Here is a 21545-nt window from a genome sequence, read left to right as displayed (position 1 = left end):
CGCATAATTACGTAGAAGAAGACGTAACGATTCCTCTGTAATATCTGTAGCTGCTACCACGCATGTCTTGAAACAGTTGACGGCCAAGAAGCGGCACATTTGACGAGACCAACTTCGCAGAAAAATATATTTTGACTACGCCCGACGAATTATGTCCACAGATTGTGCAGGTAAGAGTACAGCGTTCAGATGTTCAATGTATCTTTGTCTTTAAAAATGTTGCTATTGTTGGTTAAACGTAATGTCACTATATCTTGCATATGGCAATTGTTAACAGTGAACGTTAGCTATCGTTAGCCGTTTGGGTAATCATTAACTTAACAGTAACGGTAATTTAAATAGGGACCGCATTGAGCATTAGCTAGTATTTATTCATGCCAACACAGCAACCTAACTTATCCAACACTTAAGTGTTGGATAAGTTAGGTTGCTGTGTTTCATCTCAAGGTTTATGGGCTAAGGTTAAGGTAAATAAAATGCATTTATTTATCAGGTTGATGCCACTAAAGGCCACGATTAACTTCACCAAAGGACATGGAAATATGTGCGGTAAGTAGCCTACTTTTTTTTTTACTGGTTAACGTTAGTTAAGAGACCTGTTATTCAGCACATGTTCCAGACAAGGTCGTAGTCTGAATTTTTAAAATACCGAGGTCAGGGGCGTCGCTAGAAATTTTGGGCACCCCAAAATGCTAGGGGCTTCTGAGCCCTCCGATCATTTTGCCAACAATGACACAGAAGGATAGATTTGTTAATTTTATAACATGTTTTTTCTTTTTTTTTTTTTACTTGAACCAACACACTTTTCCACAATATTCTATTTATTTTAGATGCACTTTTATATCTCGAGCCTTTTCCCAAATTGGCTTTGGATATTTACAGTGCATAAGGAAAGTGTTCACAGCGCTTCACTTTTTCCACATTGTAAGTTTCAGACTCATCTTAAAATTAATTAAATTCTCTCATCTCAATCTACACACAATACTCCAACACTCCACAGAAAGTGTGGAGTGTTTGGAGTGTTTTGTAAATTTATAAATAATAAAAGACTGAAATATTTAATTTACAACCAAATGTTTTAGAGCCCGCGTTGAGAGATGTATCCAGGGCCGGGCTGTACCTACACATATTTGTTGCACATGCTACAAAAATCATTCTTTGCGATGGATGATTTAGTAGCCTGTCAACGTTACACCGGTCCGATACAGTTTTGCCTATGGCTATACCATGAGACTGAGACGCTTTTTGTTTGTTCGAAGTGCGTGTTTAGGGTGTGAGAGGGGAGTCGATGTGCTTTGATTCCAGTTGGTAGTTGTAGTCTATGCGATTAAAAAGCATGTGTGTGTGAAGTATCCAAACAATGATAACACTTTCATTATGGCTGCTTTAGCCACAGACATTCAGCTACTGTACCGTGGGTCCCTTTTAGAAGTGTCCACTTCATTTGCGCTTTCCGTGATTCACGCAGCTGCGTGAAATGTATTACTACTGATATGCAAAACTATTAACTTTTCGCCAAGAGGTGGCAGTTTAAGTCCGCTTGATACTGTAAGCCATTGGTTCCCAAAGGAGATTTTATTTGGGTCGCCAGCATAGCCTAGTTACAATTTATGTTGTGTAATAGGCCTAGCATAGGGCCTACCTTATATAGCTTATAGTTTGTTAAGTCACGGTTTTGTCATAACTCCCTCTATGCACTTTTGCATTTAGAATAGCTCTGAAGTCAGTAAATGTATGCCAAAGTAAAACTGTGGTGTATGTCAGCATAATGAAATGTATGTAATGCAAAAAGGTGTGTCAGTGGGGAGCGCAGCCGCAAGTGTGATGTCGAGCAAGCAAGCCAGCAAGAGGTCTTTCGCGGACTGGGAGGTCCAGGTTTTATCCGGCTCCTAATTACGCCACCAATTAGCCACGTCATCAGAACCCTAGAGCTCCCCATGCAACCAATGAAAGTAGTACAACATATTGAACAGGTCGGCCTCTTTTTAAACTGAACTACATTTCCCTTGTGCAATAAGTGCATGCCTGCTGGCAACATGGGAGATAAACAGAATAACAAGCTATAAGGTGTCCCAATATACGGAATGAATTAACTTGGGAGAGAATTCCACTCCGGAAGGTCTTTGTCTCCGTCTCCTCCATTATTTCTGCATATCTGGACACCTCAGCGGATATTACTCCTTACATAAATCCTCATGTCAAATCCAAGTTTTAATACTGTCCTGTAGTAAATATGAACATCACAATGGTCATAATGTGGCATACCACAGCAAGGAAAATGGGTAAACATGTGTTGTATAAAATTATCCTAGGGGTTGTAGACATCATTGAGAGAGAGTTTGAAACTGTAAAGCATGTATTCTTATAACCTTAATCATAATCAAGTAATACACAAGTTATTCCTAACCATAATACTCTTATAACATTTTAAATAACAAGTTTAACTAATACTATTAACATACTGAAGCTATTCTACCAGAATTCCCCCTATGTGCACTCTGTATCCCTATGTCTCTGTTTGCTGCCCTGTGTCTCATTTTGTTGCACTGTGTCTCATGCTGCCTTAGCCTAGGCCTTTTGAAGAAACCAAAGTCGGCCTTGAAGCTGCAAGATAACGCGTACACAGGGCAAGCTCTACTCATAACAACCAGTAGGAGAGTGCAGGGGGGCGAACGATATTTAACCCATGCACAATGTATGACCTGTGATCACTCTATACTGTACACCACTGCATAAAAACTTATAATACATTGGTGTAAATAAAGTGCATTAAAAATGGTCAACTCCAGGTGATTCTCTTTCACAGAAAAGCCCAAGGACTCGGAACATGAAGCCAAAGAAGTAGATGATGACTCGGCCCAGTTACACCAAATGGAAAAGCCCATCGCAGTAGTCAACCCTACTGGAGATGAATGCATCAATAAGTTATCTAAATCATGTTTTGACATTAGACATCTAAGTTTGGCCATGTTTTTGAGGCTTATGACTCTGCCACTGCACATGGTTTGTAGAGAGAGGCATGCACACTCTATTCTGTGAGATGAAAATGTTTGCATGGCTCTGATTGGAAATTGCCAGAAGGGATAGGTCAAGCAGGAGCAGTGTGAAAGGCGTCCTAATTGCTTGAGTGGGAGGGGAAACGTCTAATGGCCACCTTACACCAAACAAGTTTGACAAGATTTGGGAAAGATTCTTAAAAGATTGTAGTATTTTAACTAATGCCCCCATTCAAGCTTTACTCAAAAGACTCCAATCTTTGAAGAATCTTTCCCAAATCTTGTCAAAGTTGTTTGGTGTAAGGAGGCCATTAGTCTAATAGCCTTGCACCAAACCACCAAAGTACTCATGACTGTCAGGTAGGGGTGTGACGGTATTTTAACACTATTTCAAAAAATGTCCAGTGAGGACATATTACAGCAAACACCTTTTATAGACTATTTCTTTGTACAGTGTACTCATGCAATGGGCAGCAATGCTTAATGTTATAGTTGTGAAAACATTAGAAAATGTTATGGGCTTGAAATTGCATACAATACCTGATGTATTTTTTCATGTTACATGAATTAAAATGAAGTGTTATTTATATAAGATCGTACTTATGTAGTTAAAAAAAAATATTGAAAGGTGAATAGTCTCTTGTAGCCTATTAGTGTGTTAAGTCAGAAGTTGCAGAGCATCTTCAAAAGGATGAACACTCATATGCTCTATGGCCTTGAAGGATTTGTTATTTATGCATGCAATAAAATGATATTGATAAACGGTCATTGAGTCCATGTTCTTGTCTCAACACAGCAAGTTAGTTTACTTGTTGCCCTCCCCCCTCCTATAGGGCTCATTCTCTCAATGCATTTATTCATGGTTGTAATAGCATACATCTAAATGTAGGTGACCATACTCATCTTTGCAATTCTGTCTTTGATTCAGTCGAGTTATTTACACAGGCAAATACGTAGGCTAGCAAGTTCACAGTAAAGGAATGACTGATTTGATGATCATTCCATGTGTGAATTTTAATGTGTGCTCTCGTTTTGATGCAGTGTTGCCTCCTGAAACGCTTACGCAGGTGTCGTGCGTGCATGCATGCAAACGTTATGGGCCACTAAATGAAAGTATCCAGTTCCCAGATCAGTTCATATTTCATTATTAAAGTATAACAATGTTATATGTGAAAACAAAGACGTAACAGTTAGCGTGAGGAGATGGCATGTAGGCTAATGAGAGCTGTCAATTGTGTAACCTAGCTTAAGTGTAAACTAGAAAGCTGTTTCATACATCTCATCCAGGGTTTTGGTCTGTAGAAGTTACAAATATTTTTTTTTACGTTCTTCACGTTTTCATGCCGTTGATTCATCGTTGAATTTCGGTCGTCTGACAAACCGTTTCCCTAATAGTTGCTAACCTGTTAGTTGGTTGGCAATGCGGAAATTGCATTGCAACCAGCTAAGTTGCTAGCAGCTAACTTAGTTAGCAGCTAGGAAACGCAACCCTGACCAATCAACGTTGATTCGACCTTCTTTGCTATCTGGGTAGCCTCCATACATTTCCGTTGGTTCCTTAAAACATGTACATTTAACTATTAGAACTTTATTACTGCTACAAACAATGTTAACTTGACTTATTATACATTCTCGTTCTCTGGATAGGTAATACTGACAATCGCGCAAGCGTAGAACCGATCATGTAGTGTCGTAAACCATCGTAAAAGACGTTGAACTTCTGCGCATGCGCAAGATTATGCACATGCGCAGAACGGATCTGGCAGGCGGTACGGATCGTGTACTGACAGCGCTCCGCTCTAGAATCTTTGCTCTGCATTAAGATAACATATGGAATGTTAAAACTGAAGCCTTGTGGGGCCAACTATGATGCTGATAATGGAACTCTCTTGAAAGCTTATTGGCACAAAGAAACTTCCATGGGTGGGTATATTTAACCCTTAAAGGTGTAGGTTTTTGAACATTCTAAGTTCCGCAACAATTGAAGGTTCTAAAATTCTATGTTGAATTCAATGAACCCAGATATTCTTTAGAATGTTAATTTCCCAACATTCCCGTCACACCAGTGTGACGGTACTCCTTTAAGGGTTAAATAAAGGTCTCCACCCAGTGTAGCCAATAAACCGAACGGGAGCAGATAGGGGGGAGGGAGGGGGTTGGGTCATTAAACACACACTTGCTATGTCGCAAATCTTTTATTATGTTTGAAGCTTATGGTGAGGGTATGGTAGTGTGGGTACCTGATCTGCACGGGTTACCAGATCTGCATGATTACGTCATAAAATAAATAAAATACATTCTGATTGGTCTATTAGCCGTTGCACTTCCAGAATTTCATTGGTCAGAATGTTGTTTGCTGATCGATAATTCGCCTGAGTTTATTGTTTTCTGTTGAAGGACCCAACGTACAGGAAGGAACGCAAGTGTCTTTGAAATATTGAACTAGCCGGCAAGCCGCCCAATCACCGATAGCCCTACTGTGGTGATTTTATCACAGACATAATAATAATACTTGTGTGTGTGTGCTGGTTTATTGGAAACATTCCATTTACTATAAAGGTGTTGTTTGTGCCACTGTTATGCAACATTTACTGGAAGTCATGAGACTGAGCTGTCAAAGGCTAAGAGTGAAAGTAAAAACAGGGCCTGGGAGAGAAAGGTGCTTACCAGAAGGGCATAAATAGAAGGGGCTAGCAGAAGAGGAGATGCAGGGACCTTCCAGAGAGGGAAGTGAAACCAAAGTTGGGATGACACATAGAACCAAATCAAAACATACCCTGCCTGGCAACAGATTACACATAGAACTTGATCACATGTATTCTGCCTAGCAACACACATTTTTTAATGTTTGTATGAGAAGGAGTTTCCACCAATATCTCAAGTCCCAAAACGTTCTGATTGGCTAGAAGGGGCCTGGTGACGCTCCTGATGATAGGAACGCCTCTCAGGCCCCTGAGAGCATAAAAGAGGGAGCTCAGGCACATTCAGATCAGATCTCATCGGGGTAGCAGCTGCAACTCATCACTCTCTTGCCTGACGGTTCAGTCCTGACATTGTTTGGATTGTATCATCACTGCAATACGGTGAATAAAGGATCAACAGTCTTCAGCATTTCTCGTCTTGGTGTTCTCCTTCGGGTCTTTGACATCAGAGTGCTAGTTGGATTGGAGGTTTCGGGAAGTGGATGATTTCCACGACAGATCTGGAGGTTCCTACCGAGATTTGAAAGGATTCAACAGGGGAAACAGTTCCGTCCCGGGTGAAGCAGACTTCTCCAGTGCAGCTCTCAGGGCCCAAAACAAGGTAAGCGTTTTGCTTATTATTAGGAGAGCTGTACTGTGGGAGTCGGTGGGTAGGCCGGGAAGGGGTGTTTTACCAGAATCCTCAAAAGAATAGTGGAGACACAAGACAGAGATTGGGTTGTACTGTTGATCTTAAAAGCGTTTTGTGATTGTGAAAACCGGTTAAAAATAGTTTTCAAGGAGAAAACTGAGTTAAATGGCCATGTAATGATTTCCAAGGAGGAAATCTAGTTTTCAAGGAGAAAACTGAAATAGTGTTTTAATTTCCAAGGAGGAAATCTAGTTTTCAAGGAGAAAACTAAAATAGTATTTTGTGTAAAGGGAGCACGGGCTGCCCTAAAATATATGTGTGTCTCAGAGAAAAGAACGGGTTAATAGGTAAACTGCAATATTAGCTGTGAGTTAAAATGTGTAAAAAACCGTCCTGAACAAAAAAGGGTGATGAACAAAACATATTTTATCATAATTTGTTGTTGTTTCTGTAAAAGCTGAGTGTGCGCCGTTGTGTTTTGTTTTGATGCCTGGGCATGGGCCCACAATAGATGCAAGACAAGTACACATACACATTTGAGGTAGAGGAGCTCGGCGAGGGAAGGAGGATCGTCACACTGACAGACGGACGTCAGACTCACATAATCGAAGCGGCTGCGGGCATTTTCATAAGAAGGTTGCACAACAACCATAGTCTGAACATAAGAAGATTGTTGCAGCTGTTGGAGGTTTTTGCAGATGCCCCCCCCGAGCCCCGTGCTAGAGCAACGGTGCCTAAGCTTAGGATTGTGAGAGACCATAGGCCAGAGACCCTAGGAGAAATCCTTTACCGCCTTGAGGTTTCCGACGATTCAGGTGAGGGAGAGCCCGACACAGACTCCTCAGAGGAGTTCACTCCAAACAGTAGTGTGGGAGAGATAGAGGTAGACATTGGACAGGGGGAGGCCAGTGCCCCACCAGAGACAGGCTACAGCAGCTTAGGGTCAGAAGAAGAGGGGCGCCAGGAGTCAGATCAGGGGGGTCCAGTGAGAGCTCCAACTCCCTGTCCAGGTAACACCGTATCCCACCAGTTGATCCACAGCCCATTCCGTATAGTCAATAGCCCAGCCACTCCCCGGTATAACCCACCACCCTCTGTAAGCTACAGCCCAACCAATCCCCAGTATAGCCCAAGCCAAAGCCCCACTGTGTCTCAGCCTGAGCCGGAGCCAGAGCAAGAGAGAGAGCAGGGAGAGGTTCACGGCCCGGCTGAGCCCCAGTCAGTGCAGGATATAGAGCGGGAGGTGAGGGAGATAGTTGGCCGAGACAGAGGTAGACTGGCCAGTTTTATGAGAGGGTCTTTGTCAGTGTCAATATTCTGGAACAAGGAAGGAAACAGCAGGGACAAGTATTCAGTTCACATTGATCAGTTTGACAAATACGGAGGAACCCACTCCAGGCTAGGCACCCGCGTAGCGCCATTGGCCCTGCAGACAGTGATAGAGCAGGTAGGAAAGTTTGTGGGGGTAAACACAAGGCCAGTGGTTGACCAGCTCTTTGCCCCACCTGAGGGCAGAAAGCGCAAGTTTGAGAGAGATTCTCCAGCTACAAGGAGGAGAAGGACAAATAACTAGGGGAAAGAAAAAAGGGGGAGGTACTGCTGCAAGACCTCTAAAACGACTGCTTAGCTGAATAAAATTCTATAATAGCTGCTTAATAAAAACTTGTAATCTGCTGATTTTGCTTAAAGTGAAAAGTTTTGTACTTGCTTCAATAAATAAAAGAGGAAATAAAGCCAATAAATGTACTTTGTGAAAAATAAAATAAAAAGGTTAAAGGATAATTTTGAGTGAAGAAATATTATTGAAAGGAAAGGTAAGGGCTTAAAGTCCCCACTGATGAAATAGCGTTGGTAAAATAAAGAGGATAGTTATAATAATAGATAAAAGTAAGAATTTAGAGAGAATAGGCAGAGTGACGCCCACAAATAGCGAATGAACTTAGAAAGTAAGTGGCATATCACTTTCATTCGACAGCGGGACAATAAGTGGTGCATATTCACAAGAAACCGAGAGGGCCTTGTGAGCGGTGCATATCGGTGCCATAGTTACACAGAGCTACTAGAGAAAGTAGAACATCTGATAGGGAAAGCTTACCCATTAGAATTAGGAACGCCTATGGACACAAGGAGTGACGATAGCGATACATCAGATTAGCAAAGCTCAGAAACTCAGCAGCTGGGTCCAGGAAAGACTTTGAGAGTATATGGAACATCAGCAACAAAACGTAATCTGGACCATAGATATCACTGAGTACGGCGAACACGATTGGAAAATAAGTATCCGAGACCGAGAGGATCAAGAACAAGTGGGGTACGTAGGGCGGTTCCCCTTTGGGTGCAGATTTCCTTTCAGGTGCAGAAATCGGGACGAAATAGACGAGAAGGCAGCACTTCCCCTGGTGTATGAACTAACCCCTTTTACCCTGCCGCAGGAAGAACCGGAGGGAGCACAGCCCCAAGCAGCCGGGAGTGAGGAAGGGGCCACATCTGGCGGCTCGGAAATAAAAGAGACGTGGACAATAAGGGTCGCTGAAAGCGGGAACAGGGGGTGGAGCGTGAGCGCCATAAACAATAGAGGGGAGGTACTCGAGGGAGGAAGAGCTGAACTAAATACGGTCCTTGAAGATTGGGGAGAAGTAAGGGACACTATACTGTATACGGTCAGCGACCTCCGACTGGACTGGGAGGAGAAGGACCAGAACAGGTGCCAGAGGGAGAGAGAGAGGCAAGACAGAGAGGACTCCCTCAAGTTCAGCAGTAGGGAAGAAGAAGTGAGGGAATTTGAAGGAAACTGTTTCAGATATATGTGGGGTAATAGAACCTACCAGTTTACCGAAGACGCTGACATCTAAAAGGAAAGTGACATATCAGACTGGCAGAGACTCAAGAGCTCCTTGGATAAGGACAGAAAGGATTCTAAGAAGTGTATGGAACAGGGACAGCAGAACGTGCTCTGGGCCATAGATATCGTTGAATACGACGAATACGACTGGGAGATAAGCGTCAGAGACGGAAAAGGCCAAGAATACGTAGGATACGTGGGTGAAGTCCCCTTTAAGTGCAAATTCCCGTATAGGTGTAAGTATCGAGACGACATAGACCTAAAGGCAACGCTTTCTTTGTTGGGGGAACTAACCCCTAATAGCCTGCCAGTAAGGAAGCAGGAGGAACCACAGCCCCTCGCAGCCGGAAGTGAAGGAGGAGCTACATCAGGTGATCTGAAAATAAAAGAGAAGTGGACGATAAGGATCTCCGAGCACGGGAGTAACGGGTGGAGCCTGAGCGCAGTGAACGATAAAGGAAGGACATTTGAAGAAAGAAGAGGCAAACTAAATACTGTCTTCAAGGAGTGGGACGACGTGCGGAATTCTATACTATACTTAGTGAGCGACCTACGGCTGGATTGGGAAGAAAAAGACCAGAACAGGTGCAAGAGAGAAAGGGAAAGACAGTACAAGAAGGACCATCTTCTGTTCTGCACGGACCGGGAGGACATAGCAGAACAGGAAAGGAGAGACTACGGTTTGGACCTCTAAGAAGGATGGCGACTAGAGTAATGACACCCTTGGAGGAAGTAGTAAAGGAGAATGCCATTGCTGAGAAAGACGTAAAGAACATCAACCATAAATGGTTCCTGAGATACAAAGGAGACCACACAGCATGGCCAAAGGAAGGATCACTCAACCCGACAATAATCGCGCAAATGAGGGAGAAAATTATGAACTACAAAGGCTATGACAAGAGCACACGGAGGCAGGAAAAGAGAGAGAAGGAGTTGAACACTCTGGAGGCCTTCGCGAAAATATCGGAAAGGAAGAGGAGGCAGAGGGCTGACCAGAGTGACACACCGCCCGACACTCCGCCCACAACGCCCATTACAGAAAAGTGCCCCCAACTACAGCCCACGAGAAGGGAACTGGATGCTTTGACTCAAACATCAGAACCAGGGGCTCCACCCATGGAGGAGCCACGTCCTCCCCCATACAGGGAAAAGGACAAATTATACCCGGATGTGCCACGAGAGGAAGATAACGCGCGGGAGATATTCCGACGCCTGGAGGAAAGAAACCCGCGGGCCCTGGCGATACAAGCACCAGTGTATGGACCACAGGCCCCAACGGTGCACCTGGCAGTGCAGGCCCCGCTAGTAGTGAAAGGAATCACACTGGAAGGATCCTGCGCGGAGGTGCTGAAGGAAATAAAGAGGATAAGAAGAGAGCAGGCTCATCCCCAGTCAAGACCATCAACACCCCAACCGGCGTCTGCACGACCATCTCCACCATCATCCCCCACCGGAACGACCATCCCAGAATACCTCCTGGAGGGCACAGTGCCGGATGGAAGGAGGGAATGGACAGGAGGAGAAGAAGCTACGGAAGAGCAGGTGGTGAGTGACTTCCACGCAAGCACAAAAGGACATTGGGAGACAAATGGTTCTCCGGTAACCAGCCCCCAAAAGCCCTACTGGGAGAGCCAGAAGACGGGTGCGGGTGACCCGGAAGCTGAAAGGAGCGAACCCCCACGCCTCCCAGACCAAAGGAGGGAGCAGGCCCCTGGGGGGAGAGAAGAAAGACAGAAACAGTGGTTTGAAGAGCTGTGGGACCACCTGGAGGCAGTCATGAAAAAATGGATAAAGGCCACAGGGGAGGAGGAGAAAGAGGCCCGAGATGGAGAGGCCCTGGAAACCCTGGCCTGGGTGAGGTCGCAGGTGGACAAGGAACCTGTGATGGAGGGGTGCAAGGAGCTATGGCGGAGGCTCAAGGAATACATCCAGGCATGCTGGAAGGAAGTGGAAGAGGCCGTTAGACAAGCAGAAGACAGACACCGAAGAAAAAGAAGAGAGGAACAAGGGAGTGAAGAACGGTATGAGAGAAAAATGATGAGAATGGAAGAAGGTCTGAAGGAGTTGAAAGCCGCTAAAAGAGTCGGATCGAAAGAAGGAAAGCTGGCCGAGGAGATCATGGAGGAAATAATAGAGGTGGAAAGGTGGGGAGAAGGAGGGGCAGGCCCAGGGAGCACGCCAGAGCATGCCAAGTATAAGAAGGCCTGCAGGGAATGCTGCGAGAGCCTAAATAGAGAAATGACAGAAGTCCTGAAAAGAATGAAGACCATGGTAGCGCAAGAAGAAAGGGAAGGAAAGCTCAGAGAGGAAGAGATGAAAAAGAGCGAGGAACTGAGAAGAAACCGTCAAGGACTCGGACGGGAGTCCTCTGAGAAAAAGGGGGCCCGCCGACTAACCTTCAAATTATCCTGCAGTCCAAGTACGATAGCGGAAGACGAAGAGGAAGACATGGACGGAGCAGACAGCCAGGTTGGCTCAGGAGAAGACTATGAGTCGGCGGAAGATGAAGGGGAAGGACTGGGTATCTTGGAACAGTTCCTTGTAGAGCAAGTTCAGAGGGAACTGCCACAGGTCCCGCAAGAAGCGGACCCCGCAGTGTGCCTCGGCTGCGGAAGAACATTTAGAGGAGAAAAGGGTGTGAAGACCCACCAGCGACAAGTAGAGGCATGCAGAGGAAAGGCCGGAATGCTCCCAATGATGATCCCGCCAAGTGTACTCGCCACAGGACTGTTCGGAATCAGCAGGATGAAAAAAGGAGTGGAGAAAGGCCTGGACGAGATCAGAAAAGGGGTACGGAAGGGACTCAACGAAATTGAAGGGGGAGTGAAAAAAGGCCTGAAAGAAAACAAGAAGGAGCTGGAAAAATTGGAAAAGGAGGGAAAAAAGGAGAGAGAAAGAACCAGAAGAGAAAAGGAAAGGAGGGAAGCCATCCCAGAAGAATCGGATGAAGAAGAGACAGTGGTGATGGCACCATTGATAACAAAAAATCAAACGGCCCACTACCAGCCGTGGACCCACTCAGATGTGAATGGCCTCATTTCACGACTCCCTGTCCTGCATGAGGGTGCGGGCCGATGGATAAGTCGGCTAGAATCAGAAACTCAAGGCCGAAATCTGGCCGTGGGAGACATAAAGTATCTACTCGGCCTGATATTGGGAAAGGCGGACACAGAGGCTGTACTGGAGAGAGAGAACCTAGGGCGGTTGATGAATGCCAACAGGGATGCCCTGTGTTTCGACAGTGTCCGAAATGATGTATGGAAAGCCTTGAGGGCAGCATACCCCAACCAGTACAGCCCCTCAGCCGTCTGGATAGAGAAGCTCAAAGATAGTGATAATCCCGCAGCCTTCGTGGAAAAGGCAGCGCAGGAATGGACGATAAGGATGGAACAAAGGCCAGAAGATTCAGGACCTCTCACCATGCAATTCAGGAGAGCGGTCATGGACGCCCTGCCAAAGGAAGTAAGAACACAGTTGGAAAATGACTGGCGCGTGGCAGCCATGCCCAAAGAGGAATTCAGGCTGGCAGTAGTGCACCATGTAACTCTGTACAGACAAGGGAAAGACAGGGAGGAGCAACAAGAAAAGGAAACCATAAGGAAGCTGACCCATGTGCAGCTCCAGGAAGCAAAGGGGGCAAAGAAGGCAGCCACCCAAGCTCCAGTGATGCCCACTACAGCCCCTGCCCCACAGCCACAACAACCAGTGGCACAACAACCAGTGGCACAACAACCAGTGGTACAACAACCCATGATGCAGCAACCAGTAATGATGCAACCACAGCCTGTGCAGCCCATGATGCAGACCTGGCAGCAAGCGCCATATGGACCCCCACAACAACAGCAACAGGGACAACAATGGTACCAGCCAAGAGGCAGAGGAGGATCGATCCCGCCAAGGAAGAGGAGGACAAGGCAGAGGAGGCTATGGAAGAGGACAATACCAAGGTCAGCAAAACCAAGGGAACAACATTGAATGTTGGATATGCGGAGGAATAGGCCACATTTCCAGGAATTGCCCAACAAAAGCCAGAGGCCAGAACAACCAGGGAGGACAGGCAAACCAAGGACAAATGCAAGGGGGAAATTATGCTCCCCAACAAGGGAGAGCTCCACAGCAAATGCAGGCACCCTCTGGCCCAGTCTCCCCTTACGGGGGAAGCTGGAATTGACGAGGCCCAGAAAACCCAGGGGAGGGTCAGTTCCCCGCCCTGACAAGGGGGGCTGACGCAGAACCAATGCTGCAGGTTCTAATCGAGGGCATGGAGGTAGAATGTTTAGTGGATACAGGGGCAACGTATACTTGTCTTCACCCAAAAGATGCCCAACACCTCCCCAGGTCTTCAGGAAAGTTTATGAAGACAGTGGGTTTTTCGGGGAAAACGCAGCTAATTCCAATGACAGCCCCAGTATCAATCCAAATAGAAGACAAGGAAATCAGGATACCAGTCTTAATAGCAGAACACACGCCCGTCAACTTATTGGGACGAGATGCGCTGTGCAACCTAAGACTCCAAATTGAGTGTTCCCCAACAGGAGTACAGATAACAGGACTGGCAACACAAATGGCCCTAAGAATAAGTGCCCCATCTCAAACTGAAACTCACCAGGTCTACTGGATTGGACGATTGGAACCAAACATAGAGCGAGTGGTCTACAACGAGCATGCCTTTCAAATAAACAGCCTTCATGCTCAGTTGAGGACGCCAAGATGCCCTTTTCACTGCACGATAAAATTCGACCAAACGCCAAACAAAGAGAGAGAAGAAAATTGGAACAGGGAAGTGGGCAAGTGGGGACGCATCCCACTTGACATACGCGCACTAGTGGTGGCCAAAGAAGGAGTAGCCGCTGAGGTGAAATTCGTGGAAGGATGGGATCTAGGCGTGATCTTCAACATGCCCGGAACAATGCCACACATCACCCTGAGAGTGGCCAGAGGTCACAGAGCAAGAGAAATGGGCCTAGTAATGCTCGAGGCCAAGTGCATCAAATGGAAAGATACAGGGAATGACCGACTACAAACGGCCATAAGCTGTGAAGGAGAACCAATGTTCAGGATAAAGTTGGACAGACCAGTCACCGTGTGGGGAGTCCCACAAGTGATCGAGATCATGGACACAGAACCGCAGGAGAAAGAGGAGATACCCTATGCTAAAGGGTGTCCATATGGGAATCGGTTCTGTCTCTACCGCCTATTCCCAGGAGCGGGGCGCCGCTGCTGGGACAAAACGAGACATGTGCCATTCAGCAAAGAAGATGCGGAGTGGAGCACATACATGCGACAGCTGTCATGGTGCCCCAAGAAAAGGGCAGCACAACCAGCAACACACTCCCAGGAAGGCCATCAGGGCGGACAAATGGCCTCGGAGGAGGTTCATGACATACCCTACGTTAAGGGATGCCCCTATGGCAACCCATACTGCATGTATGGCCTACTGGGAGGAGCAGGATATCGATGCTGGGATAAGGAGAACCATGTGCCCATCAACAAATCTGACCCAGAATGGGAGGAATACAAGAAGTACTACATAGACAATGAGACGGATAAAAAGACAGGGAGGCCGGGACCGACCCCCTGGAAAATGATGATGCTACAAAAAGCGACAGAGACAGGCACCGAACGAACAGAGAGAATATTGAGAAAAGTGCCGCCTGTGGTATGGTCACAAGGAGATGGTGACATAGGATTGGTCAAGTCAGCAAGCCCTGTGGAGTTCAGACTGAAACCAGGAGCGACGCTGCCTTTCCAACCACAGTACCCCATTTCAGCAGAAGCAGCTGAAGGAATAAGAGGAACAATTGAAGATCTCCTGGGAGCAGGAGTCTTAGAGGAAGTCCCAAGTGCGAGGTGCAACACACCCATATTTCCTGTACTGAAGGCAGACGGAGTGCGATGGAGAATGGTCCAGGACCTCAGACCTGTTAATGAACGCATTGAGGACTATCCAGCGGACGTCCCACATGCTAACGTACTGATGACCAACATCCCGGCGAGTGCAACAACGTTCTCCGCCATTGATCTGGTTCAAGCATTTTTTACGATACGAGTGGCCCCCGCAAGTAGGGAGTTCTTTGCATTCAAATATCAAGGCAAGACGTTCCAGTACACAAGGCTCCCACAAGGGTTCAAGCACTCACCGCACATTTTCAACCAGGCGCTCAAGGAGGACTTAAAACACATCGTGTGCCGGAGCACGATTCTGCAGTATGTTGACGATGTCTTGGTATGCTCACCGGACCAGGAAACGTGTGAGAAGGATACAGTCTACGTACTGACCGTTCTGGCCGAAGGGGGGTACAAAGCATCAAGGAAGAAGCTACAATTTGCACAGCCCCAGGTGATCTACTTAGGTCGCCGAATTTCGCATGGGCACAAGGGCATCGCCCCAGAACACATTGAAGCAATTACCAAAGCACCGAAGCCAAACACAGTGAAGCAAATGATGTCGTTCGTTGGACTCATAGGTTTCAGCAGCGACTGGGTGGAATGCTATGAACAAAAGATAGCCCCACTACGAGCCATGATCGTGCAAGCTGGAACCAGCCACCTGAGGAACCGCCTCACATGGACAATGGATGGAAATGAAGCGTTTGAACGCATCAAAGGAGAACTACAGCAAGCACCTGCACTTGCACTGCCGGATTACGGAAGACCCTTCTATCTGTACGTGTCGGTCAGGAAGGAAGCAGGAAAAGACGCGTACATGACCGCGATTGTGGCACAGACACAGTGTCATGGACGCGGCAAACAGGCAATCGCCTACTACAGCTCAAAGCTGGACGCGGTGGCCCAAGGCTACCCACCATGCTTCCAGGGTCTTGAAGCAGTATATTCGGCATACGTCAAAGCTTCCAACATTACCATGGGATGGCCAGTGGTGGTACACACCAGCCACGCAATAGCGCAGTTAGTGGAACAAGGGAAGTTCTGCGTGACGCCTCAGAGGCAGTTGAGGTACTACAATCTGTCACTCTGCCCAGATGTCACTATAAAGGCATGCGACACGGCAGGAAACCCGGCGGATCTCATCCCGCTTGATTATGAGGGCGAGCCACATGACTGTGTGGCGGACTCAATCGCCTTCTCCAAGCTGAGGGAAGACCTGCAGAGTGAGCCGTTAGGACAAGGAATCACCTACTTTGTGGATGGTTCTAGCCATAACTATGACAACAAGACGCATGCAGGGTTTAGCGTAGTACAGATGAAAGGTCCAGAAACCTTTGTGACAGTTATGAGCGAACCGTGCACACAACCATGTTCAGCGCAACTAGCTGACAGCAGCATGTTCTTTAGCAGAAGGGCAGGATGCAACCGTACACACAGATAGCGCATATGCCCACAATGTTTGCCATGTGCATGGCGCCCAGTGGAAACAGAGAGGGTTCAAGAAATCGGATGGGAGCCCAATTCAGCATCTAGAGCAGATTCAGTTGTTGTTAGCAGCCATGATGCGTCCAAAAACACTCGCAATATGCAAATGCAAAGCGCACTGTAAGGGACAGGACTACATTACCCTAGGGAATGCACAGGCAGATGAGGCAGCAAAGGAAGCGGCGTTAGAGGCTAGGAAGTTGAATACAGCCCCTAAATCCCCACAGGATAATGAGCCGCACAAAATACTGCTTAACAGGGCGATGCACAGTATGCCTTGCCCTACAAAATGCCCCTACCCCTACAATACGTGTATGTGGTGCTCCCAATGGTGTGATGACGACCATGAGCACCAGGTAGATCCCGCCTGTTGCGCGCTATGCCAGAGGGCCAGCTGCCCTGAGTGCTGCGACAAGCCTTGTGAAGCTAGATACTCACCGAGCGTAATTGATCGCTATTTCACAGCAACCGACACAGTGATACAAGCCCCAGTGGTCCGAACCTTGCCTGACGAACGAACCTTTAGAATTGTGGATCCTTTACTCACGCTTAGCGCTATTAAAGACGCACAGAATGCAGCTCCGCAGGCCGAAACATTGTTATGGGAGGAGAGAGGTGCGTCGAAAGGCAGGAATGGCGTGTGGAGGAGTCATGACGGAAGGGTGGTGGCCCCAAGTGGACTCCTTGATCTCCTCATTCATGATGCGCATGATGTGGATCATTGCGCAAGGGGGGAGGTCAAGCGGCAGATACTTGACAAAGGGTTCTGGGCCCCATACCTTCAAGATCGCATCAATTACGTGTTAAGAAATTGCCACACTTGTGCCACACACAATTACAGAAACAACATAACAATAGGCATAGGACCACGGCCCCTGGGACACGTGCCACTCCCAGAGGGACCGTTCAAACACCTGGTAATGGACTACATCGACATGGGTCGAACGGTGAACACGTACAAACACGTACTGGTAATAATATGCCGCTACTCACGATGGGTAGAAGCCTGTCCAAGCCGAGGACAGGACGAGAAAACGGTGATTCGATTCCTAGCGAGGGAGGTGATACCCAGGTTTGGGATCCCAGAAATAATCAGCAGCGACAATGGCCGAGCGTTTACGGCCAACACATGGAAAAAGATTGCACAGGCGCTGTGCATCAAGACTCGGTTTGGTTGTGTTTACCACCCGCAGTCTCAGGGGATGGTTGAAAGAGCGAACGGAACGCTGAAGAATAAAATAGCGAAGATCGTCCGAAGCGCGCACGACGATCCAAACCTGCCAAACCTAAATTGGGTTGACGCACTACCAATCGCGCTGATGAAAATGCGTTGTGAAAAAAATCGAACCACGCATCTGACCCCGCACGAAATGGTGACGGGGCGGGCAATGCCCACGCCACGGTTCAGAGGGGATCAGAGGCCCCCGCTGGAAATTCTAGAACAAGAGGTGAGCAGTTATATTAAACAGCTTTCTCAAGTTCACAGGGCAGTTTTCAACGAGCAGAAGAGAAGAGAAAGAGCGCAGGAGCAGAGGACTGAGCCAGGACCGATCCAAGTGGGAGACTGGGTGTACCTGAGGGTGTTTAAGAGGTCGTGTCTCGACCCCAGGGCAGAAGGGCCCTACAGAGTGACCCAGGCTACCCCCCGGGCGGTAAGAGTGCAAGGATCAGATTTGTGGTATCACCTTAACTCTTGTTACAGGGCGGTGCCACCAGAAGGAGCAAGAGGTCCAGAGGAGTCGGAGGACGATGACGGGGACCAGAGCCCGCCAGGACCCCCACCAGACTCCCCTGGGGAGGATGATGGTGGTGGGGAACAAAGGGGAGGACCGAGTACGCGTAGGAGTACGAGGCGGAGGATACTGCCGGCTCCTGCTGATGGCTCTGGGCGCAATGTACCTGGGGTGCCTGCTGTTCTCCCTCCCCTATCTGTGCCTACAGGTGCTGGCGATGCTGGGGCCGAGCCAGGCTCGAGGAGGAGAAGGCGACATCCACCTGAGATGGGAGCCGCTCCCGAATCCCAAGTACCCAGACCTGCCACAGCCTCAACCAGCGGTGATCCACCAGCCGACCCTGCAGCCCGCTCTCACGCCACGGACACACCCGACCTCACAGGAAGCGACGCCGAAGAAGCGCCGAGGCCGGAAGAAGAAGCACCGCCATCGCCACCATCACACCAGCAAGGGAACGACACCATCGACTTTGGGGACTTCTACGGCGACTGGGATTACCCATACCCAACCGACGCCCCTGCCAACGACCAGAGTGGAGCACAACAAGCTGCCGCAGAAATGGCCAAGGCCCTCGACGCACTCAGACTACCCACTGTCCATACGCCTCCCCCCCGGACACCTCCTCAGCAGGGCTCGCGGCTTCCTGCGGAGCCTGTGGTGGAGAGGCCGACGGACTCAGGGCACGACACGGGCGGCCCCCACTCTGGGGATGACCGCCCAGGAACCAGCCAGGAAACAAGACGAATTCTCCAGAGGACCAACTGGGGCAGTTCCCCCGGTACCCATTGGACTGGAGGCTTCGAAGAGGCCCTTGACTGGCCCCTCCCGGGCTCCCCGGAGGACGACGAGAGCGATGGAGGGGGTGCAGACTGCCACCCCCAATGACTCTCTGCAAGGAGATGGAGAGGAGCTGCTCAAAGACAGTGCCCTAGACACGGACAATATGTTGTACATAGAAGGATCAGGAGATGAGACACACACACCAGAACCAGAAGCATCGGGAAGTAACGAATACATCCCGGTGCTGGACAATGCAGTGACTCAAAGCAAAAATGAGAGCAAGAATGTAAATAGTACAAGCATGCTTCCCAAGGTCCTGGAAAAGGAACAGGCTAATGGGACTCAAACCAAGAACAGAAGAAAAAGATCCACGGGCGCTCTGGGCGCCTGGGAGAATAATTCATGGATGCAATGGGCCAAATACACAGCAAAGACAGTAAAACCAGAAGGAGGGTGTTATGTGTGTTCGGCGGTGAAACCAAAGCTGACAGTGCTGCCAGCACCAGGAACTGGAGAAGAAGATATAGTGCACCAAGAGTCAGGGAAGCAGTACACAGAAGACAAGTTTTCCCCGTTTGGATGTCTTGTGCGACTGGGAAGCGAGGAGCTACGGAAAATATGGACTAAGATAGGCCCATCATCCGAAAAACAGACAGGAAAAACGCACGAGCTCCAGCAGAACGAGGCAAGGTGCAGGAAGGACTACCCAGGCATGGGGACCAGGGTGATAAAGAAAACCCATCATCTCTACGAGATTCCAGGGGATGTAGAGTTCGAGTGTTTTGAAGTACACCCCACGGCAAACACGGTCAAGGAAGGTGTGGAGGATGTAGGAGCATTCGAAGGACGCTGTGCAGCCAAGTGGGTCCACGAACTCAACAACTTCTACTTCCGCCTGGTGGAGAATAGCGACAACGGAAAGAGGATTGGAGTCGAAGTAAATACCACGATGCTGAGCGTGAATTGGATGTATGAACAGGATATTCCGCTGGCAGACTTATGGTGGGCCTGTGGAAGACGATGGGGACTGCGAAACACCCTTCCAAAATACTGGAGAGGAAAGTGTGCCAGGGTCATCCTGGCCCAACAGACCTATGTAGTCCCCTGGTCAGAACGCAACTCAACATTGAACTCAACCAGCCCAGGGGCCAACCAGCAAACGCCGATAAAAGGGAACCTGAGGAGAAGCCGAAGAGACGCTGATGATGGGGTGTATATGGACGTATTCGGACAACCCCACAACGTCCCGAGACAGTTCAAGGCACGGGACGAGGTACTCGCCGGATTTGAAGCCGCCCTCCCCTTCTACGGAGCATCCGTAGGCATCGCCAAGAATGTTCAATGGATCAACTACATCCACTACAACGCCCTGCGGTTCATGAATGCCACTATAGACGCGTTCAACGCGTTTGACAGGAGGTTAAACGCCACCACAAAAATGGCAATGGAAACCAGGATAGCAGTGGACTGGATACTAGCAAAGGAAGGTGGAGTGTGCGCGATCGTTGGAACAGACTCGTGTTGTACGTACGTCCCAGGTGAAGGCGAGAACATGGACGACTTCACAAACGCAATGAAAAGACTCAAGGCTGTAAACAAGGAAGCCCACGAGAACTCTGGAAAAGGACTGACGTTTGATGGAATCCCGGATATCTCAGGAATCTTTGCCCCTGTAACCCGGTGGCTGACGGACACCTTTGGGTCATGGGGGGGTAAGATTGTAGCATTTCTGGGGAAGTTATTGCTAAGAGCAGCCTTAGTGGTAGGAATGTTTTGCTGTATTACTCAATGTTGTGGAAAGGTTTGCTCAAAGGTGGTTGCTAGACAGCTCGTGGTCCAGAATGTAATGATACCGTGGGATGAGGAGGATGAAAGTGAGAGAATTCTTTTAGTGCAAACTAGTGTGGGACGAATAATGGAAGACGAGTTCAACGAGGGTCATGTAATGGAGAGCGACTTCCTCGCTCGAATGCTGGAGCAGGAGCGGGAGCAGGAACAGGAGTTTCCTCTCCCGGTCATGTACGAGTAGAGGTGGGGTCCTGCGAGTCACCCATCTCTACACACACACACTGACTCACACTCACATACACAGCACTGACAGGTAATTCACAAGACACATGCCTGCACGCCCAGGTGACAGAGTAAAAAGTAGGGTTATGGGCTGTGACCTGACACGAATAAGTCGCATTAAGTAATCTTGAGTCAATTTTATATGAGGTTTAGCCCTCAACTGCAAGGCCATCCAAACCCGGCCAGGTATAACCAAAGCTTGCTACTAGGAGCGCTCACCTCACCCCAACTTACCGTACGTCGAGCCTGGCCCGCCTAGTGGTGTGGCAGGTGTGTGGCGCGGTCAGTGCTCGAGGACGGGTACGACCCCAATGGCCAGCAGGGGCAACCTAAGGCAGAGCATGGCGGCCCGTCCCCTCGGTGTGGAGCGCCTGCGGCCGGCGCGCTCACCCATTCTCACGCTAGTGTGAATGCCCG

The 21545-nt window shown here is 48.3% G+C and overlaps 1 protein-coding gene and 1 long non-coding RNA gene across 2 annotated transcripts; both read left to right on the top strand.

The window, feature by feature from the left end:
* On the top strand, positions 1-3775 carry LOC143142055 (uncharacterized). Its single transcript, XR_012990872.1, has 3 exons — positions 1-170; positions 494-549; positions 2807-3775. It is a non-coding gene; the product is annotated as an uncharacterized LOC143142055 (long non-coding RNA).
* A 2333-nt stretch (positions 3776-6108) lies between these two features.
* Positions 6109-21087, top strand: LOC143141841 (uncharacterized). Its single transcript, XM_076302546.1, has 2 exons — positions 6109-6299; positions 18248-21087. The coding sequence occupies exon 2, from the start codon at positions 18295-18297 to the stop codon at positions 21085-21087; it is 2793 nt and encodes a 930-aa protein (XP_076158661.1). The 5' UTR covers positions 6109-6299; positions 18248-18294.
* The last annotated feature ends 458 nt before the right edge of the window (positions 21088-21545 follow it).

The sequence above is a fragment of the Alosa pseudoharengus genome, unplaced genomic scaffold (genome assembly GCF_046254945.1).
Source record: "Alosa pseudoharengus isolate Yale_2024_CS ecotype anadromous, Long Island Sound unplaced genomic scaffold, YU_APseudo_1.1 YU_APseudo_1.1_scf_24, whole genome shotgun sequence".
Lineage (NCBI taxonomy): Eukaryota > Metazoa > Chordata > Actinopteri > Clupeiformes > Clupeidae > Alosa > Alosa pseudoharengus.
Note: the sequence above shows the minus strand (reverse complement) of the source record. Positions and strands in the feature narration are given on the sequence as shown.

Excerpts from the sequence above, each read along its gene's own strand:
- LOC143141841 (XM_076302546.1), top strand. The coding sequence starts at position 18,295 with ATGACGGGGACCAGAGCCCGCCAGGACCCCCACCAGACTCCCCTGGGG.